Raw genomic sequence first — 15,197 nt, forward strand, 5'->3', positions numbered from 1 at the left:
GGGAACAAGATACGAAGGGGTGGAGTTAACATTGACAATCTTCCATAGAAAGTAGAAACACAGGACTTTCTCTATGGTGATGTGAGCATTGCATACATGTGGAATTTGTTCACTTTGCATGAGAATTGGAAAGTCATATAATATGAAAGAGACAAGAGCCTTTATTGTTTATACTTCTCTCTTCCTTCTGTCTTTCTTTTTCTCAAGCAGAATAAATCCTATACTTCTGGGAGTTGATTTCCAAGTCAACAGCCTTGGTTGTTATTATTACAAAATACTTCCTTAAACTAATTAAGTAAATATAGTTTATAATAATATTCATATAAAACCTCATTTTTCTTCTTCATAATCTTGGCTATTATAAGGGCTGAAGGCTTCTAATAGCCAATTCTTCTTCCTCCATGATCTCCATCCCATCTCCTCGCATATCTCATCACTGTGATTGATACTAAAAGTAGAAATGCAGTGCCTCTTGTAGAACCTTGTGGTTCTTTTCATGATCTCTAGCTCATTTGGCGTTTGCTCCAACATTTTTTCCACACTCGGGAGCTTGAATTGATTGTCAAGTAGTCTTGCTAGCCAAATGCACCGAAGCTCGGCTGAGTGCAAGTTTGAGACACTTTCAAGATATCCAACAAAGGCCATGTTTGGGATCAATGGATGGATTGTGCCCCTGTGATACAAAAATATAATAGCATAATTAATTAATTAATTAATTAATCAATTAATCTTCAAGAAAATGCAGACCCCATCTTGAGTTTTTTCTCTTTAATTTTATGTGTTTATTTAGTCTTATATTGGATGAGTCAGTGCAAACCTGTATAGTGGCATGTTACCAGAAGAGTCTTCTATCAAACTACAAAAGGGTTCAGGTAATAAGTCCCTAAGCTTTTTCTTCCCATCAAAACCAGTTGCAAGAACAACAACATCAGCCTCCAACTTGGTTTTGTCTTCTAATTCAATCCCTCCACTCCAAAACGACCATTTTGATGCCCTTTTAAACAAGATTCGTCCTTGATCAGCCTCCAAAAAGAAATTTTCAGGCAAGATAGCCATCTGACAAGATGCGTAGTCCTCCTCAAATGGGTGATCAGGTTTCAATCCATACTTCATCAAAGGAAGCTTCCACACCAAGAAGGATTCGATAAACTTTGAGATCGCTCTTCTCTGTCAAAAAACTTAGGGCAAATAACTAACATTTGCTTTTGCATGTATAGTAGTCATTAAGAGTCCAAGAATATCAGTTCTATTAAGCATGAAACATCTGTTAAGAAGATCATCATGTACAAACACTAATTGGCTTCTATAATTACCTTCCTCATTAGTTAGAAAAATTCAACTTGCCTCCCTTGAACATTAACTTTGCCCAAGTCTAGCTTGAAATGAATTTATAAACTCACCCCCCTATTATAGACCCAGTTAAAGTCAATTGTCAAGGGAGGCATGCCAAATTTTCCTATTTTGTGAGGGGCCAGGAAGAAAACCATAAAATTAAATGGGTATGTGTTTCTCACTTTTTAACATTCTTCTTGTCAAACTGAGGACAAATTATAAAGCAATTGCTATTTTATTTTTAAAATAAAGAGACTAGAGAAACTGAGAATGTATTATTCACCAATGGAGATAAAAAGAGGCAAAGGAGAGCCCTCAAGAAGCTTTGATTTGGCCTTCCATGAAGGAATTGTGAGGACCTTGTTGAATAGAACAAGAAGAAGGGTAAGCCCCAAATTCAGTAAGAAGGAACAGTCCAATGCAAGGTCCTTATCACCATGGTGCATGCTTGCCCATCTTCTCCTAATTAATTTAACAAATTCAACCAAAACACAATAAACACAAGTCAATTTAACAATCCGAAAATCTTAGAAAATAAATACAAGTCAACTACTCATACAACCTCTTAGAAATTGCCAACACAAGTCTCTGCTTCCTTCTTTTAATTTCATAATTCTTTCAATGAAACTTCTTTTATGTTTCAATTGAAGAAGATACAAAAGCTACAAAGCTTTACGAAGAAGGGTATTTAATTTATAGAATAAATATATTGCAGTAATAGTCACCATAGAAAATCTATCAATGGATCCGATCATACCCAAAATCCAATCCATCCCAATCTGAGAACTTAGTGCTGTATTAATTGAGGATTTGGGTTCTGATAAGGATCCGATCTTATAATTTATTGGACCGCTTTGTATTGGTCAAGTCCCGTTTTGGTAGCTAGGCCCGATCCGATAAGATGTGAATACAAATACAATGGTCAAGATTTTGTCTTTAATGAATATTATTTATTGAGTCCAATCGCCATCTTTCTATTTTCTCATGTCTAGAAAACGTGTAATTCTACCATTTATGGTCAACATGTCAAACCTTACAATGCTGTTTTGAGTTTGACACTTCGTCTTATATTTTCTTTTCAGAACAACCCCTCAGCTAGTGGGGAACCAAAAACCATGCAATTCTTCACTTCCAACGCCACCTATAAAAAATAAAATAAAAAAAACATTTCTACCAAACTAAACTATCCTATCATAATTTTAGTATATTTTTTTGAGGTGACATTAATAGTTGTAGTATTCTGTTGTCGTATGTATACACTTTAGTATAATGTGCTTGACAATATAAAAATATGTATGAGGATAAAACATATAAATGCCGAATGTAAATTTGCCATTTTCTTAAAAAAAAATCTATTTTTTCAATATGTAATTTTTCTGTTTTAATGAAAAAATATCCATGTATAAAAATATATAAATTCTCTATGTGCAACACATTATATATTAATTCTTAGCAACAAATGAAAATGATTGTGAGTAAAAGGTGCCAACTAGGTTACGTAGTTAAATCCATGGATGATGATAGCATAGACTTAAGTTTAATTCTCACCCTTATTGAATTATTGATTTTATCAAAATAAGGTTTACCGATTAAAATAAAATAAAGAAAGAATCAGGAGATCCGTTTCTGTAGAATAGGTTAGGTGTCTATATGGAAAATTTTGGTTAGAGTTTAAAACACGCCAAACTTCTAACAAAGTTGTTTTTGTTTGGCATGCAATCCAATGTGTTTATTCTTCATTAAAAACATATCACATAGACATCGTATGATGCTATAGGAACATGTTACCGTTTTGTATCGCAACTCATAAAAAAAATGACTATTAAATACCTTGGTTGGCCTCTGCACATTCAACAGCTAGATCGATAGCTGATTTCTTGTATCCAAAGACGACAACCTTCTTTCCTTTTAGTAGCTGGTGAGTTTCTTCCTTGTTGAGCTTGCAGTAATCGAGCGAATGCATGACCTTCCCGTTAAATATTTCAGGGCCTTTATGGTGTGGAAAAACTGGCATTTTAGGTATGTCGCCATATTTTCCAATACACATGACAAGGAACTCAAATGCATACCACTGGAAAATAAAAATAAAAAAGGAAAGAAAAAGAAATCAAGACAATATAACCTTAAATTAAAAACAAGAAATACAGTTGCATTGTATTATCAAAGCACCATTTTGTCTAAATTTTTTTAAATTTGGCCAACTATTCCTTTTAAAAAAAATAATTCTAAGCAAGCTGAAGCAAATTGCATTAAGAAAAAGAGAATAATATACAAGAAAAAAGATCTAAACAGATCTCACATAGGGAGATATATCTTCCCAATAAACTTTTCCAAGCTAATATATCTGCCACCATACTTAGGACAAAAGACAATAATTCATTGTTTAATGAAAATCTATTCTCTTGGGAATCTCTAGGCATTTTCTTAGAATATTAAAATTTTCTAGGGATCCATGTTTGGGTTCTCTAGGCAGGTCCTTTCATCTCAGCCATTTGTTTGATGGAGAGCCCCCTATGTGGTTTGAGGTTAGTATTCTTCTCACACACACACACACACACACACAGGTTAAAAAGAAAAAAAGAAAGATAAAAAGTGAGCTTGAATTGAAAATGGTCATTAGAATAACAAGTGACCTGAGGAGTCTGCTGGGATTGGTTAGATTGCACAGCAACCTCCCAAACCGGTTGACCGGTCAATGGAGTTCCAAACTCTCCCGGTTTCTGACCGAAATGGTCACCGGTGAACCGGATCTCCACCACCTTAGAATTGAACTTCACATATTTCAACACATCAAAGTGGGTAGCATAATCATGCAAGTATTCCAATATCTCAATATGAGATGGAAAACTTGAATTATCCCTCTGGGGCCATGGGTAATCTGAGAACTCGTAATCACATCGAGGGGTCTGAAGTTTTGTCGAATTATACGAACAATGCCTCCAAACGCCCCCAATCGAATCACTAGCCTCGAAAACCAACGGATGGTAGCCTGAAAGTTGTTTTGCGGCGGCAATACCACTTATTCCAGCACCAATGATGCCTACTTTTGAGACCATGAGGCAGTTTTGCTTGCCAACCATGATGATATGTGTTAGAAAAGCTTGAGGGATGGATGAATTGAGGGAGGAAGATACGTATTTATAGGGTATTGAGAAGGCAAGTGAATTAGACTTTGAAGTAAATTTGTTGAATATTTGAGATACCCCTCTATATTTGGACCTAATGATACATCCCTTGAACATGGTCATCTATGGTATATGGGAGATAAATCTATCAAAATACCATTCAAGGCTTCTTTTGACAAAAATCCTCTATTTACTATCCGAAGAGGGCAAATTCAATGGGCCAAGGCCCTGAATTTTTAAAACCGAATTTCAATGACCCATGGCTGTTAAATTTTTTAAGTTCCCTAGATCCAACACCTTAGAGACATTGAATTTTCCCAACCTACATTAATTTGATGATTTTGGCCCATCGAAAAAAAAAAAAAGAAGGATTCAACAATGAAAATTTTGACGGCTCAAAGTCTTTGAATCCCATTCAATGCTTCTTTTGACAAAAATCCTCTATTTACTACCTGAAAAGGGAAAATTCAATGGGCCAAGGCCCTGAATTTTAAAAACCGAATTTCAATGACCCATGGCTGTTAAATTTTTTAAGTTCCCTAGATCCAACACCTTAGAGACATTGAATTTTCCCAACCTACATTAATTTGATGATTTTGGCCCATCGAACAAAAAAAAAGAAGACCCCCCCCCCCTCCTCTTCTTCCCTTTATACCTCTAAACTATTAAATCATGATTTAGTTTACATAGATTCGAGAGAAAAAACCAAAATCAACCCAACTATTTAAAAAAAATGCCAAATGAAAGATTTTTTAATGAAACAAGTAACCCACTTCCACAAAAAGGATCAATGCCCATGGCTTGCGTGGTAATCTGACATCGCTGACTTTGGTTATTGGCTTCATAAAGGGAGGGAAGATCCAAGGAAGCATCCAAGAAGAAAGCAAGAAGCTTCTGAGAGAGAATTAAAAAAATTGAAGTAGAAAAAAATAAAGAGTAAATAATTCTAGATACCAAAGTCACGCCTTCCAAGGACTAAGATACTGTGTTTTTGTGTTTATGTCCAAAGTTGGTATTGTTTGTGTCATGTTGTGACCAATTCTACTTGAAAACATAATTAACAAGGAAATTACATCACATTTTCCTAGATTGCAAGGACTAATTAAGATATGCATATGTAATTTCCCTATAATTTCTTGGATATTTTACTTTCCTGATTGTGTACACCACTTGGCTTAAGAACTTATGCATATAACACAGATTGTATTTCACCCAATACACCATTAAAAGATATAAATTCTAATCTTAAAATAATGACCATATCTTAATAAATATTCTTTCCCATTATAATGAGAGAAGATGGACTAAAGGGCTATTTACATAAAATAAAAAACATCCAAAAATACCTCCACATAATATACTTAAATTTGCTAATTATTAGATTCTTATTTATCAAAACCAATAAAATACAAATGCATCACTCTCATGAATAGAGATTTATTGTTTTAAAATTTATGTGCTAAGGCTTAAGGTGATGATTTGAACCAATAGCATGACGACACATGTATTGAAAATATAAGTATATAAATTATTCCAAAATTTTCTCTTTGTCAATCAATCACTCTTGTTTTTTTTTAATACTCGGGGCTTCATGCCATCAGTTCGTCAGCTTAGCACCTTATTTTCAAAACAACAAATCTTTGTTCAAGTTTAACCACTTTTTTATTTTTTTTATTTAAATTTATTGAAATTACAAAAAATATTATTTTAATCGTACTGGAGTGACCTCAAGCTGGAATCTCATATCGCACTTTTTTTACATGAAAGTGAATAAGAACCATAGATGCTTTTTTACTTGTATCTCAATAAAAATCATCTATGGTTCCTATACACTTTCACGTCAAAAAGAGTGATATGAGATTTCAGCCTTAGATCACTTCAACATTATTCATATTATTTTAATGTTTAATATTATCTTTATTATTATCTAGGAGTGAAAAAGCATCTATGGTTCCTATCCACTTTCACATCAAGAAGTGCGATATGAGCTTCCAACTTGAGGTTACTCCACCATGACTCTTACTATAATGAGAGAAGGCATAGTAGAGGGATGTTGACACCAATTTACATTCCAACTTGAGGTCACTCCACCATGACTGTTACTATAATGAGAGAAGGCGTACTAGAGGGATGTTGATACCAATTTACAAAATTTCCCTTATTAGCTAGGCTCGGTGCCGGATTGAGTTTTATGTGAGCATAAAATTTCTCAGGAGATGACAAAATATTACTCATCTTTGTTGTGTTTTAAATTAATGCGGTGCGTTGCGTTGGACACGGTTTCCCAAATAATGCATTCTCCACGTTCCACTTTGTACATTCTCTGTCATTTCTTACTATTTTAACAAAGTCTCCTTGCAAGTTGAGCAACATATCTCTCTTTCTCTCTATTTATTGTAGGGGACTTTGAAACTGGTTTATACGGGTTAGGACTAGGGGTATTAATGGCTGAGTTGTTTACAGCAACGTTGGGTGTACTTTTATTGGAGTTCAAGCACACTGGGGCTGCGTGCACGGCTTGATTAAGAGCCTATGTATTTCAAACTACAACAAAAACTCGCCATGTTGATACCTTACCTTTAACATGGGAACGGTCGTGTTGGATCCTCAGTCTTGATGGACACCTATGACTTTGCATGCTTAAGAAACTTACTAGAGTCTGGTCTCTTGTAATTGAACCAATTGAGAATTAGAATCGATGGGTACTTAAAATCGGAATTGTTTAAATATAATTTTTTTTACATGATTTTTCTTCCTTTGATTGGAGAATTGGAATCAAGCCCAAAAGATTGGCGAGATAGCCAAGGCCATGTCTATGGAAGCAGAGGTCTTGAGTTAAAATCATCCCTAGGGTTCACTCTCAGAGATATATCGTAGAAATTACATAGTGCTTGGAGGTCCAGAATGGAGAAAGTTTAATAGTTTCGCTTCTACTCCCCTTATAGTGTGTTTTGATTGAGAGAAATGGAGAGAAAAGGTAAGAGAAAAAAAATTTGAGTTTCTCTCCACTTATTTGGATTGTTAATTGAGGAGAGAAAAGAAAAACATAGAGAATAATGGGCCAATTTTTCTTCCCCCTTTTTTTTTTCACTCCAAATTGGAGAGATTGTGAGAAAGGAAAAGTTCATTAATGATAAAGAACTTAAAATTACAACCCTATACTTTTTTTTTCTCCAAACTTATGTTTTTTCTATTGTTAAACTAAATAGGGTGGAGAGCAACAAAATTTCTTTTTTCTTCTTTTCTTTTCTTTTCTTTTAATGAATTTTTTTCTCCCATCAATTCTCTCAAATCAGACACACCATGAAGTAAAAAATCAGAATCTACCCATTGTTACTCCTAGTTAGGATTACAACCTTTGAAATTTTGGATGTTTATAAATAAATTTGAATGAAAAGATAAACCCAAAACATGAATTTAATGGATTGTCCTTTAAATGTTGAAAATTTTATGGTTCATGTGAGAAATTATTGTAAATAATGGTGCAGACTTATATCAAAGACTTTTTTTTACTTACCAACAAATAGATCCAATGGAAGATAATCAGTACATATTTTAAAGGGAACAATTAAATATCTTTCGTTTGTTTGACACTAGTTTCCACACTGCAGTGCATCAAGATCCGCCTTTCCAATTCTAGGGATCTGTACATATTTATACATTTAATGCAAGATCTTTGTGGGTACACTATGAAGTACACAGATATCGACACATTATCAATCACAAATCCATTCTATTCTAAGCCCTACGCTTCGTAGGCGTTTGATTTGGATTGCTATATTCTGATTTTAGATTCTCATAGTCAAATTATGAAAATTTATAATTTAAGATTACAAAATCTTAATTGAGAACAATTTGTTAGGAACTGATGTCAGAATCTATAATTAGAAATTTTATAATTAGAAACTTTCTCATTTTAATCAGAATCTACCAACCTTATTTGAAATTTTTTTGTGGACATCTACGCAAAATAATTATAAATAAAAAAAAATCAACCTGATTAATGACTTCTAATTATTGGCCATTTTGATAACTATTTTATGCTTAATCAATAAACATAGAGTACTAATTAACGATTATTTTGTTATTCAAATATAATGTTTAAATAAAAAAAATAGATCTAAGAAAAGATACTTTGAATATCATGAGATTAGTGGGTCCAATTATTGTGGAGTGTGGACCCATTAAAATAATTTTTAATTATCAAAATAAGAAAACAAAAAACAAAAAGCAAAAAAATGGCCCTGCTATGATACGTCATCTAATGCACACGGTTGGCAATATTTCTCCAGTGAGGGGCTCACAAGAAACTCTTTTCCAATTAGGCTAAATTCACTATAGACTTCTCTTTGGAAGTCAACTGCCGCCTACTTTGATACTTCTTACACATACACCGGATTACGTCTGGGAAATATCTTTTAGGGTGGCCCTTATTAGGGGAGTTTTTTGAATGCCCAATAGTAAGTTACTTGGTTCTTGGACTGATTCATTTTTGGAGACTTTTTCGACTAGGTTATTCATTGGACGATTGTACTTGACATCAAGGTCCTTCAAATTGACTAAAACCAAGCAATTCAATATACCATGCGGTCGAATTTATCCCCTTTTTCATGTAATGACTTAACATGCATGTATCACTCGGACATGCTCGATCATAGATTTCATCTAGGAGTGGCAATGGGTCAGGTCATGTCATGTTGAGGTAAGGGTATAATGAAAATTTACCAAATCTAAACCTTACTCATTTAATAATCGTGTCAAAAACTTAAATCAAAATCCAACCCATATATAACCTATTTAACAAAATTTTAATTTTTATTGAAAAAAATAAATTTCATTTCCACCACCAAAAATAAAACACTATTACTAAAATTAAAGTCATACAACCGTAAATTAATATCTACTAACATAAATTAAGTATTACAAAATATAGATTAAGTTTTATTAGAAAAAATGGGTAATTTACAAAATTCTTAAATAATTGTTCATATATTTAAAATTACATGTTAATGATAGAATAATTAAGAGCATGTCAAAATGGGTTAAGTGGGTTGACACCCCCTAACTCAAATCCGACCTATTTAATAATTGTGTTAGACAGGTTAACGTTATAATGACCCAAATCCAATTAAACTTTGATCCAAACCCACTAATTTCATGTCGTGTTCTCAAGTGATTTTAGTATTGCCACCCCTATTTTCATCTTTAAAATCTCAAGCCTAGGCTGTGAGGTCGATCCAATTTGGATGTGTAGGACAAATATATGATTTTTAAGAGTAATCTTACAATTTGTGAAGGATGTGAGGACCATTATACAATTTAGTACCTGTAACATATCCACCAAATGATGAACTTAATGTTCACTCCTATGATCAAAATAATTAATGCTGTTTGTAGTACGGTGAGGGCCATAAATCCACTTAAAAATAGTTCCACATCAAGATAAATGTCACCAACTTTGATACTCGATAGTTGACCAAATATATATAAAGGGAAAAGATAAGAAAGGGTGGACTAAACATTGACAATCTTTCATAGAAAGTAGAAACACAGGACTTTCACTATGGTGATGTGAGCATTACATACATGTGGAATTTGTTCACTTTGCATGAGAATTGGAAAGTCATATAATATGAAAGAGACAAGAACCTTTATTGTTTATACTTCTCCCTTCCTTCTGTCTTTCTTTTTCTCAAGGAGAATAAATCCTATACTTCTGGGAGTTGATTTCCAAGTCAACAGCCTTGGTTGTTATTATTACAAAATAGTTCCTTAAACTAATTAAGTAAATATAGTTTATAATAATATTCATATAAAACTTCATTTTTCTTCTTCATAATCTTGGCTATTGTAAGGGCTGAAGGCTTCTAATAGCCAATTCTTCTTCCTCCATGATCTCCATCCCATCTCTTCGCATATCTCATCACTGTGATTGATACTAAAAGTAGAAATGCAGTGCCTCTTGTAGAACCTTGTGGTTCTTTTCATGATCTCTAGCTCATTTGTCGTTTGCTCCAACATTTTTTCCACACTCGGGAGCTTGAATCGATTGTCAAGTAGTCGTGCTAGCCAAATGCACCGAAGCTCGGCTGAGTGCAAGTTTGAGACACTTTCAAGATATCCAACAAAGGCCATGTTTGGGATCAATGGATGGATTGTGCCCCTGTGATACAAAAATATAATAGCATAATTAATTAATTAATTAATTAATCAATTAATCTTCAAGAAAATGCAGAACCCATCTTGAGTTTTTTCTCTTTAATTTTATGTGTTTATTTAGTCTTATATTGGATGAGTCAGTGCAAACCTGTATAATGGCATGATACCAGAAGTGTCTTCTATCAAACTACAAAAGGGTTCAGGTAATAAGTCCCTAAGCTTTTTCTTCCCATCAAAACCAGTTGCAAGAACAACAACATCAGCCTCCAACTTGGTATTGTCTTCTAATTCAATCCCTCCACTCCAAAACGACCATTTCGATGCCCTTTTAAACAAGATTCGTCCTTGATCGGCCTCCAAAAAGAAATTTTCAGGCAAGATAGCCATCTGACATGACGCATAATCCTCCTCAAATGGGTGATCAGGTTTCAATCCATACTTCATCAAAGGAAGCTTCCACACCAAGAAGGATTCAATAAACTTTGAGATCGCTCTTCTCTGTCAAAATACATTAGGGCAAATAACTAGCATTAGCTCTTGCATGTATAGTAGTCATTAAGAGTCCAAGCATATCGGTTCTATTAAAGCCTGAAACATCTGTTAACAAGATCATCATGTACAAACACTAATTGGCTTCTATAATTACGTTCCTCATTAGTTAGAAAAATTCAACTTGCCTCCTTTGGACATTAACTTTGCCCAAGTCTAACTTGAAAGGACAGTTTAAACTCACCACCCTTAAATATATATTTCACACCTATTTATTTCAACTAAAATTTATTCAATATTATAGATGGTTATAATTTTGTATAGTTCTATTATAGACCCAGGTAAAGTCAATTGTCAAGGGAGGCATGCCAAATTTTCCTATTTGGTGAGGGGGTAGGAAGAAAACCATAAAATTAAATGGGTATGTGATTCGGACATTTTAACATTCTTCTTGTCAAATTGATGACAAATTATAAAGCAATTGCTATTTTATTTTTAAAATAAAGAGACTAGAGAAACTGAGAATGTATTATTCACCAATGGAGATAAAAAGAGGCAAAGGAGAGCCCTCAAGAAGCTTTGATTAGGCCTTCCATGAAGGAATTGTGAGGACCTTGTTGAGTAGAACAAGAAGAAGGGTAAGCCCCAAACCCAGTAAGAAGGAACAGTCCAATGCAAGGTCCTTATCACCATGGTGCATGCTTGCCCATCTTCTCCTAATTAATTTAACAAATTCAACCAAAACACAAGAAACACAAATCAATTTCACAATCTTTTAGAAAATAAATACAAGTCAACCACTCTTACAATCTCTTAGAAATTTCCCAACACAAGTCTATGCTTACTTCTTTTCCCAGTTCTTTCAATGAAACTTCTTTCATATCTCCTTTAAAAAGCGTGGATTTGATCATACCCGAAATCCAATCCGAGAACTTAGGACTGTATTGAGTATTTGGGTTCTTATAAGGATCCAATCTGATAACTTATTGGATTGATTTTAGATCAATCAAGTCCCATTTTGGTAGGGACCCTATCCGATAATATGTGAGAGAATACTAATTCAATGGTTAAGATTTCTATTAATCAAGTAACAAAAGCACCCTACCTATTTTTTTTTATATACCAAACCTTGATTGGTCTTTAATGATCAGTTATATTTCTTCTAGAATTTGCTGAAAAACAATCATTCTGTTCTTTGGTTTGGTTTTGAGTCCAATTGCCATCTTTCTATTTTCTCATACGTTGGTGAGTTGGTCTTAAAAACGTGGAATTCTACGGTGTATGTTCAACAAGTCAAACTTTGAAAAGCTTGCTGTTTTCAGTTTGACTCTTTGACCAGACCTGGTTTTTCTTCTCTTCGTAACCACCTCTCGATAAGTGGGGAATCAATAAAAAACCATGCAATTCTTCTCTTCCAACGTCATCTATAAATAAAATATTATTTCTATCAAAACTATACTATATTATATCATAGTTTCAGTATTACTTGTTCTTTTATCTTACCAGTTTATTTCAGATTTTTATTCCAATAAAAACCACTTCAACTATTTTTTAATGAATATAATGTGCTTAATAATATAAAAAAAATGGGTATGGTACCTGTTGACTCGTGAAAAAGCATGAAATCCTGACAGTTAAATTATGACATATCCAATGGTCATGATGAAACACATATCTCTAAGATACCTTATAATTTGATTTCATCTTCTAATAGTTGGAGTTCTGAATTTTTTTTCATGAATCAACGGATCTCAATCTTAAAAAAAAATATCCCTGAAATAACATTAAGAGATATATAGAGTTTGGGATCCGTAGATCTGTACTTTTTGGGATACACAACTACACTTCCACGTGCCGATGTTGTTTTATCAAGATTCTAATTTTGAGTGATCATTCCTTTAATAGCTCTAGAAAGATATATATATATATATATATATATATATATATATATATATATATATATATAGCTATAATACCTTGGTTGGCCTCTGCACATTCAACAGCTAAATCGATAGCTGATTTCTTGTAACCGACCACAACAACCTTCTTTCCTTTCAGAAGCTGATGGGATTCTTCCTTGTCGAGCTTGCAGTAATCGAGTGAATGCATCACCTTGCCATTAAATATTTCGGGGCCTTTATGGTGTGGTAAAACTGGTAATTTTGGTAAATCACCATATTTGCCAATGCAGACCACTAGAAACTCAAATGCATACCACTGAAAAATAAAATAAAAAAATATATCAACACAATATACCCTTAAATTTAAAAATAAATACATATTCCTAGATCAATATTTCATGATCAAGGTGTAGATGGTGGTTAATCACATAAATTTAAGTACAGCTCCACTCTCCCCATGATCTCACAAAAACAAGGAGATGTGAGAAGAGTTTAATTTCCCTCATAATGAATATTTTGAATTGATTTAAATATTATGATAAAGACCAATTTACCACCACAGTATATCATTTTCTAAACATGGGCAAACTCTATCTCCTATTAGGTATAGGAAAGAAGGGTAGGATAGTGAAGTAATTTTCTCCTATCATATATGGCTTGGAGAAAGAAATTCACTTGTTTTCTAGGCAAATCAATTATCTTGGGAATCTCTAGGGTTGCTTAGGATATTGAAGATGGGATCCATTTTACTTGGGAACTCTAGGCAAAGTCTTTCAACAGAGAGAGAGAAAGAGAGAGAGAGAGAGAGAGAGAGAGAGAGAGAGAGAGAGACCTGAGGGGTCTCAGATTGGTTGGTCTGCACAGAAACCTCCCAAACGGGTTGACCTGTCAAAGGAGTCTCAAACTCTCCCGGTTTCTGACTGAAATGGTCACCGGTGAACCGGATCTCCACCACCTTAGAATTAAACTTCACATATTTCAACACATCAAAGTGTGTAGCATAATCATGCAAGTATTCCAATATCTCAAGATGAGAAGGAAAACTTGAATTATCTCTTTGGGGCCATGGGTAATCTGAGAACTCGTAATCGCATCGAGGGGTCTGAAGTTTTGTCGATTTATACGAACAATGTCTCCAAACACCCCCGATCGAATCACTAGCCTCGAAAACCAAGGGGTGGTAGCCCGAAAGTTGTTTCGCGGCTGCAATACCACTTATTCCAGCACCTATGATGCCTACTTTCGAGACTCTCAGGCAGTTTTGCTTGCTAGCCATATTTCTATGTTTTATAAAAGCTTTAGCTTGAGAGATGGATGAATTAGGAAGAAGAGAGGCGTTATTTATAGTTTGATGCGTGGTGGTGGTGAGGCAGGAAGGCACGTGAGTTTAGACTTGCAATAAATTTGATTAAGAGATCTGGGTTTTAAAAGATGCTCCCTTGTTCATCTTAATCACTCAATTACTATTATTTTTTATTAGGGTAATTTTTACGTGACCTCCGAGTTATGATAAATATTTGAGACATCCTTCATTTTCAAACTGATGACATGTCTCCTGACTACGTTCCTCATTAGGAGACTAACCTAACGAAATACCCTTATTCTGCTAGGGCCCAACCCGATTAGGTTGGAGAGTAGACCCAGGTTGAACTCAAGTGGCGAAGTCCTCAACCCGATGATTGTTGAGCCTGAGCTCATCGACCCAAGCTCGACCCTAACTTGAGTTACTAAATTAGGGTTGAACTCAGGTTAGTCTGAGTTAGATAGTTTTGGACGGGTTACTTAAGATATTTAAAATTAAATAAAAATATTTATATATTATTATATAACCTCAAGTTCGATTAGAGCTAAATCGTCCAAGCTCTCAATCCAAACTCAAATCAAATTAAGTTTGGATTGAGTATTTGAATCTGGGCTCAACTCATGTTCTACATAACTCAGCCTAAGCTCACCCATCAACTGAGTTGAGTTTAGTCATCTCATGAGGACCATGGTCAAGGGATATTTCATCAATTTTAAGACGCAATGGATTTCTCATTTATTCACCAAATTGGGGAGAGGTATATTCAAATTGCCATTTTTCTTTGTTTCATACAATATAAATGAAAGGTTGGTGGATTACACTGTTGACTTTTAGTCAAAATATGTGATTTTGCTTTGCCCTGTATCTTCTATGCCAAGTTTTGACTCT

The 15,197-nt window shown here is 34.1% G+C and overlaps 1 protein-coding gene and 1 pseudogene across 2 annotated transcripts; both read right to left on the bottom strand.

The window, feature by feature from the left end:
• Positions 1 to 223: 223 nt before the first annotated feature.
• On the bottom strand, positions 224 to 4,412 carry LOC147410285 (putative flavin-containing monooxygenase 1; annotated as a pseudogene). Its single transcript, XR_015177566.1, has 5 exons — positions 3,966 to 4,412; positions 3,163 to 3,403; positions 1,616 to 1,794; positions 818 to 1,167; positions 224 to 673 (listed from the first exon to the last, which is right to left on the bottom strand). The product of XR_015177566.1 is annotated as a putative flavin-containing monooxygenase 1 (transcript).
• Positions 4,413 to 9,977: 5,565 nt separating this feature from the next.
• Positions 9,978 to 14,303, bottom strand: LOC147410286 (putative flavin-containing monooxygenase 1). Its single transcript, XM_086439530.1, has 5 exons — positions 13,839 to 14,303; positions 13,082 to 13,322; positions 11,643 to 11,821; positions 10,765 to 11,114; positions 9,978 to 10,620 (listed from the first exon to the last, which is right to left on the bottom strand). Exons 1-5 carry the CDS (start codon positions 14,280 to 14,282, stop codon positions 10,278 to 10,280), a joined length of 1,557 nt encoding a protein of 518 aa, XP_086295656.1. The 5' UTR covers positions 14,283 to 14,303; the 3' UTR covers positions 9,978 to 10,277.
• Between the last annotated feature and the right edge of the window lie 894 nt (positions 14,304 to 15,197).

Source organism: Akebia trifoliata, chromosome 1, assembly GCF_017979445.1.
Source record: "Akebia trifoliata isolate Shusen 1 chromosome 1, ASM1797944v1, whole genome shotgun sequence".
In the NCBI taxonomy this organism is placed as follows: Eukaryota; Viridiplantae; Streptophyta; class Magnoliopsida; order Ranunculales; family Lardizabalaceae; genus Akebia; species Akebia trifoliata.